This window comes from Oratosquilla oratoria, chromosome 40, assembly GCF_046742065.1.
Source record: "Oratosquilla oratoria isolate Oo_2021 chromosome 40, ASM4674206v1, whole genome shotgun sequence".
Lineage (NCBI taxonomy): Eukaryota > Metazoa > Arthropoda > Malacostraca > Stomatopoda > Squillidae > Oratosquilla > Oratosquilla oratoria.
In genome coordinates, this window is record NC_134816.1 from 1,658,682 (window position 1) to 1,666,181 (window position 7,500).

The 7,500-nt window shown below is 37.5% G+C and overlaps 1 protein-coding gene across 3 annotated transcripts in view; it reads right to left on the reverse strand.

The window, feature by feature from the left end:
• LOC143020619 (major facilitator superfamily domain-containing protein 6-like) overlaps nt 1-7,500 on the reverse strand; it is a 103,591-nt gene that overhangs the window by 53,129 nt on the left and 42,962 nt on the right. For 2 of the 3 annotated variants that reach the window (XM_076177074.1, XM_076177075.1), the window contains 2 exons: nt 1,129-1,283; nt 252-478 (listed from right to left, as the gene is read on the reverse strand). In XM_076177074.1, coding sequence (XP_076033189.1) covers nt 252-478; nt 1,129-1,283 — 382 coding nt within the window. Of the gene's footprint in view, nt 1-251; nt 479-1,128; nt 1,284-7,500 lie in introns of those variants that run through there. The other variant, XM_076177076.1, reaches the window with a different exon arrangement.

Consider the following 7,500-nt stretch of genomic DNA (forward strand, 5'->3'; position numbering starts at 1 on the left):
ATCCCTTTATCAAGCCATTTTGGAGGAGACATATTTTGCTAAGTGGAATATAACAACAAATTATGTGACATATTTCTTTCATCCGATCCATTAGGTTTTTATCTAATCATGTTTCTCACTATGTGAACTGAGGGTCTTGTCATAGGTTAAAACTCTTTCTTTCTAAATAGATGGTAAATGGATAGGTATATAAGAGGTAGATAAGATAACCCAAAACAATTATGCAAGGAAAAGTATGTACTATTACCCACCCACAAGGTTGGCAGTACTGCATGGTTACAAGAATTGTGTTCGTATCATTATGAAGACTACACTCGTACGGTGCCTCGAGGAACAACTTGGGTGAAGTATTATCCGAGGAGCAGGTGGTATTCAAGGGCAGGAGATCAGGAATCTTATGAGTGATGCGAGCCTGGGGAACTGCCAAGAAAAGCGTACCCGATATTCCTGCAGCAATCATCATGGTGGATAAGAACACCTGGCCATGGAATAAAACAACTTTTTCATACGTATACATGTTAATGTATATTCATATTCATGTATCAAAATATATGTATACGTATGTGCAAAAATGTGCACATCAAAATGTCTATGTAAATGTATATGTATATGTATGTGCATATGTATATGTATATGTACATGTATATTTATATGTACATGTATATGTATATGTATATGTATATATATGTATATATATATATATATGTATATATGTATATATATATGTATATACATATGTATATATACATGTATATATGCATATATATATATTATTTATTTATATATATATATATATATATATATATATATATATATATATATATATATATATATATATATATATATTGGAAAGCTGTAAACACCAGACTCAATTGAAGGGTTTATTTGCCCAAATTAACCCTTCAACTGAGTCTGGTGTTTGCAGTTTTCCAATATGGATCCCAGACTCCAAATCTTCACTTATATATACTGTATATATATATATATATATATATATATATATATATATATGTATTTTATATATATATATATACATATATATATATGTATATATATGCATATGTATATGTATGCGTGTATATATGTATATGTATATGTGTATTTATATCTATGTCTACAAAAACACACCTTAAAATTACCGACTCTGTCCGCTAGTATCCCGGTGAGAGGAGGAACCAGAAGCCCAAGGATCGGTGTGAAGGAGAAGATAAAGGCAAGCTCTTCCTTGCTGATGCCCAAAGACCTCATGTACAGCGTCATGAAGGGACTCATTGCCATGCTTCCTGCGTAATAGAGTTCGCTAGCGTAAAAACTAATAAAGTCGAAAAAAAAATCGAGTTAAATGAGACGTTTCCAAAAATATATAAAAAATGGGGGTATCAACTACATGTTATTGTGGGATTAAAAGTTGCTGAGTAGTATGCAGTTGATATTTTAGGGTCTACATATATGGGGCGCCCCTGCGAACCAGAGAAACATATAATTTTTTCTGTGATAAATGAAATCTTTATTAATAGAGAAAATATGCTACTTTATTATACTACGACTGTCCATGTTAATTTCCTTTTTTTGCCGAGCCCTGTGGTAGGGGAGCAAGAATACTGCCACTGTGTTCCTACTTGAGTCAGAAAAGACGACAAAAAGGGAGAAGGATAAGACTCTAGCCCCAAAAGAGACTTGGAAAAAAACAAAACAACAACTAAGGTTTGGGTCTCTTCATGTGCGTGGATGTGGTACAGATGAAAGTAAAAGGGAGGAGATAGGCAGTGAGTTTATGAGATGAAAGATGGATGTGTTGGTATTGAGCGAAACTAAGTTGAAATGGAGAGTTTGGGAGTGTAGTTGGGAGAGAGTCAGGAGTGAAGAGAGGACGAGGCAGAAAAGGGGTGGCTATAGTAAGTGAAGAGATAGGTAAACGTGTGGTGTAGTGGAAAGATGTTTCTTCAAGGTTAATTCGGATGAAGAGGAAACTGCATATGGGCCTGGTAGTGAGAAGAGTGTAGAGGAAAGGGAGGCTTTTTGGATACAGGGGTTAAGGAGAAATGTCGACGTAGTGGTGTTGGGAGATCTCAATGTTAGAGTAGGATATGAACCAATAGACGGAAGTGTTTGGGAAAGTGTGGAGTTCCAGGAAAAAATCGTAGTGGAGAGATGATGATGGAGATGTGTCTAGAATGAGAGTTGATGATAGCAAATACAGTGTTTAGGACGAAAGTCAAGCATAAATACACTTGGGAGAGGGTGGTGGGTGGAAGGGTGGTAGATAGGGCTTTAATGGACTATATAATGGTAACCAAGAGAAGAATAGGAAGAGTTTTGGATGTACATGTTATAAGGGGAGCAAGTAAAGGATTACAAAGGATTACAAAGGCGGAGCATGCCGATAGGAGACCTTTTGATCCATATCTAGGTCGGATGCAAAAAAAAAATATATATATATATATAATAACAATAATAAATAAAAACCATAATAATGTAAATAACAAATAAAATACATAAATAAATGCATAGGTATAGTTAAAATAATCAACAGGTAAATAGTAAATGATGATAAATTGACATATAACTAATAATAGATGAAAATCACAGACAAATTATAACAAAACAAAAACAAATAATATAACATAAATTATAATCATTACAGCATCTTACTTAGGTATTTATCTAAATGATTCTTAAAGCTTCGAACTGAACTACATTGTACTACCTGTGCAGGAAGTTTATTCCATTCATTAACTACACGGTTGGCAAAGTTGTTTCTACCTACTTCCAAATTGAATCTATTTCCGGACAGTTTGAGACCATTGTTTCTTGTCTGATTCTCATTCAATGTAAAAATTTTGTCACTTTTGATGTTGTCAATTCCCTTTAAAATCTTAAAAACCTGTATCAAGTCACCTCTGAGTCTACGCTTTTTTAGGGAAAACAGATTCATGTGCTTAAGTCGATTTTCGTATGATTTATTTTTGATATTTGGAATCAGTTTTGTGGCTCGCCGTTGTACTTTTTCCAGTCTGTCAATGCCTTTAATGAGATTCGGTGACCATACGGAAACAGCATATTCCAAATGTGGACGAACTAACGATTTATATAGCTTGTTAAAGAGTGATGGACTTTTGAAATCAAAAGATCGCGCAATCAATCCCAGAATCTTATTTGCTTTCTCAGAGGCTGAAATACACTGCTTGGATGATTTGAGGTCGTTACTGATAATTACGCCGAGATCTTTTTCACTATCCACTTTTGTTAACGAATTTCCAAATAACTTGTAATCGTACTTACTGTTATTTTTACCTATGTGCATTACCTTGCATTTACTTGTGTTAAATTTCATTAGCCACTTTTGAGACCATTGCTGTAATTCATCTAAATCTTCTTGAATATCTAATTGGTTTGAGTGATCATTTGCCACTCCGCACAGTTTTGTATCATCAGCAAATTTGGAAACAGTAGATTTTAGTCCATGGTCTATATCATTTATATATACTATGAATAGAAGTGGCCCAAGAACGGAACCCTGAGGAACTCCACTTGCAACACTTTTCCATCCAGAAGTTTTTCCATTTAAAACAACTCTCTGTTTTCGACCTTTCAACCAATTACTAGTCCAACCTAATAGGCTACCACTTATTCCATGCAAAGCTAATTTAGTAAGTAGTCTTTCGTGTGGGACGGTATCAAAAGCTTTTGCAAAGTCTAGATATATTAAATCTATATTGTTTCTTTTGTCATAATTCGAGATAACTGTGTTGTAGAATTCGAGTAAGTTAGTCACGCAAGAACGTTTCCGTCTGAAACCATGCTGGCTATCATTTATCAAACGGTTACTTTCTAAATGATATTCGATAGCATCTCTGATGATAGTTTCCATTATTTTTCCTACGATTGAAGTCAAACTTATAGGCCTATAGTTATTTGGTTTCTTTTTGTCACCTTTTTTGAATATGGGAGTAACGTTAGCTAGCTTCCATTCTCTTGGGACATCTCCGGATATGGTGAATATCACATAATTTTTTGGTGAAAGGTAGGTTTGGAGTGGAGGATAGATGGGGAAAGAAGAAAAGGACACGAGGTAGGGAGGTGCTCGGAGTAAACTGCTTAAATGAGAAAGAAAAGGAGAAAGATACAAGAAAAAGCTGAGAGAAGAGTGGGAGGGAGTGAAGGATAGAATAAAACTAGGAGTGGAGAAGGAATGGGGATGGTTCAAGGAGGAAGTGATAAGAATGGTGTGTGGAACAAGGAGGACAGGAGGAAATAGAAGGTAGGGTAGTTAGTGGGATGATGAAGGAAAGACAGTTGTAGTAGAGAAGAAACGAGCATTCACAGATTGGATACAAAACAGGACGATAGAATCACATGAGAGGTACAAAGAAAAGAGAAATAAAGCATAAGATAGAGAAGGCAAAAAGGAGAGCGGATGTGAAACCGAGTAAAAGTATGATTTTTTTTTTTTTTTTTTTTTTTAGTGATAAAAAGATGCTTTGGAAGGAAATTAAGAGAAGAGGAGGCGAATCAAGTAGAGAAGGAAAGGTAAAAGGTGCAGATGGAAAGATGATAATGGAAGAAACAGCAACGAGAGTATTTTAGAGAGTTCCTAAATGTGAAGGACGATAGGGAGGAAAAGGTAACTGCAATGGGAAGCGCTAAGAACATGACAGTTATGAATAAAAAAAAATGAAGGAAAAATAAGGAAAGATGAGGTAAAATCAGTTATCAAAATTATGAGAGCAGGTAAGGCACATGGGTTAGATGGGTGTCATGCGGAGTGTCTAAAAAAGGGAGGTACAGTGATGGTGGACTGGATAGTTAGGTTGTCTAATGTTTGTCTAAAAGAGGATAGAATACCGGAGGACTAGAGGAGTGCCTGTATAGTTCCATTTTACAAGGCAAAGGGGGACAAGTGTAAGTGTAGTAGTTTCAGAAGGATCAGTTTGTTGGATGTAGTTGGGAAAGCTTATGGGAGGGTTTTGATTGAGAGGAATAGGAGAGGAACAGAGGGAGTAATTGGTAAGGAACAGTGTGGTTTTAGGACAGGCAGGGGTTGCGTGGGTCAGATTCTTGTGGTAAGGTCGATATGTGAGAAAGCTTTAGGAAAAGGGAAGGATGTTTTTGATCCTTTATGGATTTGGAAAAGGCTTATGGCAGGGTAGACAGAAAGGCACTGTGAGAGGAATTGAAGATATATGGGATAGAAGGACAAATGTTAGGAACAGTCAAATTTTTTACGATGGATGGGGTGGTGCGAGAGGTGAATGCAAGGGTAGTGGGTCAGGGATTGGATATGGTTAAAGAAAATGGAGAAAAGTGGGAGATAAGTCAGTTGCTGTTTGCTAACGGCATTGCGCTTGTAGCAGGATCAGAGGAGGGGTTAAGAAAGTTAGTGACAGGGTTTGGGAAGGTGTGCGAAAGAAGGAAGTTGAAGATAAATGTGGGTAAAAGTAAGGTAATGAGATGTATAAGGGGAGAAAGTGGCAGCAGACTGGAAGTGATCATTAAGGGAGAGGGACTGGAGGAAACGGATAGTTTTAGATACTTGGGTGCAAATGTGGGAAGAAAGGGAGGAGTGGGGGTGGAGGTAGAATGTAGACTGAGAGAAGCGAGTAAATGCCTTGGCGGATTAAAAAGTGTAATGAGAAATAGACATCTGGGAATAGATGCTAAGAGGAGATTGTATGAAGGAGTGATTGTGTCAACAGTACTGTATGGAGCAGAAACATGGAAAATAAGAGAGGAAGAGAGGAAGAGAGGATTTTGAATGTGTTTCAGATGAAATGCCTGAGAAGTATGATAGGGGTTACTAGGCTAGAAAGAATGAGAAATGAGTAGGTGAGGAGGAAAACACGGGTAGAAAGGGAGTTGGGAGATAAGGTTGATGAAAGAGTATTGGAATGGTTTGGACGCATGGAAAGATTGAGTGAATGAAGACTAGTAAAAGAGGCTGTGGAAGGCAGATGTGGAAGGAGTGAACATGGGGGGGGGGCATCCTAGGATGAGATAGATGGATGAGGTAAAAGGGGTATTACAAAAGAGAGGTATGTCTGTTCAGGAAGGACGGGAGAGGACAGAAGATAGGGGTGAATGGAGAATGGTTGTGAATGGATGATGCTGTGATGCATGAGGGAGAGTGGGTGGGAGATGGGAGGTGAGGGAGTATGTATGAGAAATAAATTGACGCAGCCCGAAGGGATTTCTCCCCGTCTTCTCATTTTCTGCATGAGTGGACGGAGAGGGGGGATCGCCGATTTAATGAAGCGGCCTTGCTGTGGATGTGCTGTGTCTTGTGACACTACTTCTGACCCAGGGCAGTGGACAAGATGCATGGATGACCCGTCATCCAGGAGGTGACAAGATAAGTGGGAGGGAAGAAGGTAGAGGGGAGTTGAGTATGTAGGAAACGGAATGGGTGGGACTGGTTTCTATGCCTTTCGTGTATGTATGTATGTATGTATGTATGTATGTATGTATGTATGTATGTATGTATGTATGTATGTATGTATGTATGTATGTATGTATGTATGTATTTATGAGGTAGAGCCTGTATTAGAATTAGAAATAGAGAGAAAGAGTGGTTTGAGGTAAAGTTAAGACCTAGCCAGGGATGTGTTATGTCATTTAGCTGTTCAATTCATACATGGATGGGGTGGTGCGAGAGTTAAATGCAAGAGTTATGGGCCGGGGATTGGAGATAGTTAAAGAAAATTGAGAAAAATACGAGATAAACTAATTGTTGTTTGCTGACGACATTGCGCTTGTAGCTGGGTCAGAGGAGGGATTAAGTAAATTAGTGACGGAGATTAGAAAGGTGTGCGAAAGAAGGAAGTTGAATATAAATGTGGATAAAAGTAAAGTGATGAGGTTTACAAGGGGAGAGGATGGCAACAAATTGAAAGTGAGTATTAAGGGAGAGGGACTGGAGGAAATGAATAGCTTTAAATACTTGGGTGTGGATGTCATGGAAAAGGGAGGAATGAAGGTGGTGATAGAATGTAGATTGAGAGAAGCAAGTAAATGCCTTGGGTGATTAAAAAGTGTAATGAAAAAAACATTTGAATATTATATTGTATGAAGGAGTGATTATGCTGACAGCACTGTATGGATCATAAACATGTATATATGTATATATCACGTGAAAACCACAGTTGGAGCAAAAAAAAAAAAGACTGGAGTAAGGGAATCTATATATTTCAATTGAAAACTGCAATACTCTTCAGTAGATACAAAGTATAGAGGAGTGAGCGCTACTTAAGTAGCACTCTTGACAAGAAATGGGGAACATTGGAAGAGGTCCCTACCCTCGGCATTGCCCCTTCGAAATGTTCATATTGGGTTGATATTCAATGATAGTTGATTCGACCATTTTTCTCCTGAACTCACATCTAGACTTATAAATGAACTCAGCTTTATCCCAATCAAAACAATGGTTAAACTGTTTAACATGTTGGACCACAGCTGAGCTTTCTTGTCCATACTTGATGGACCATTTGTGTTTAATCATCCTAT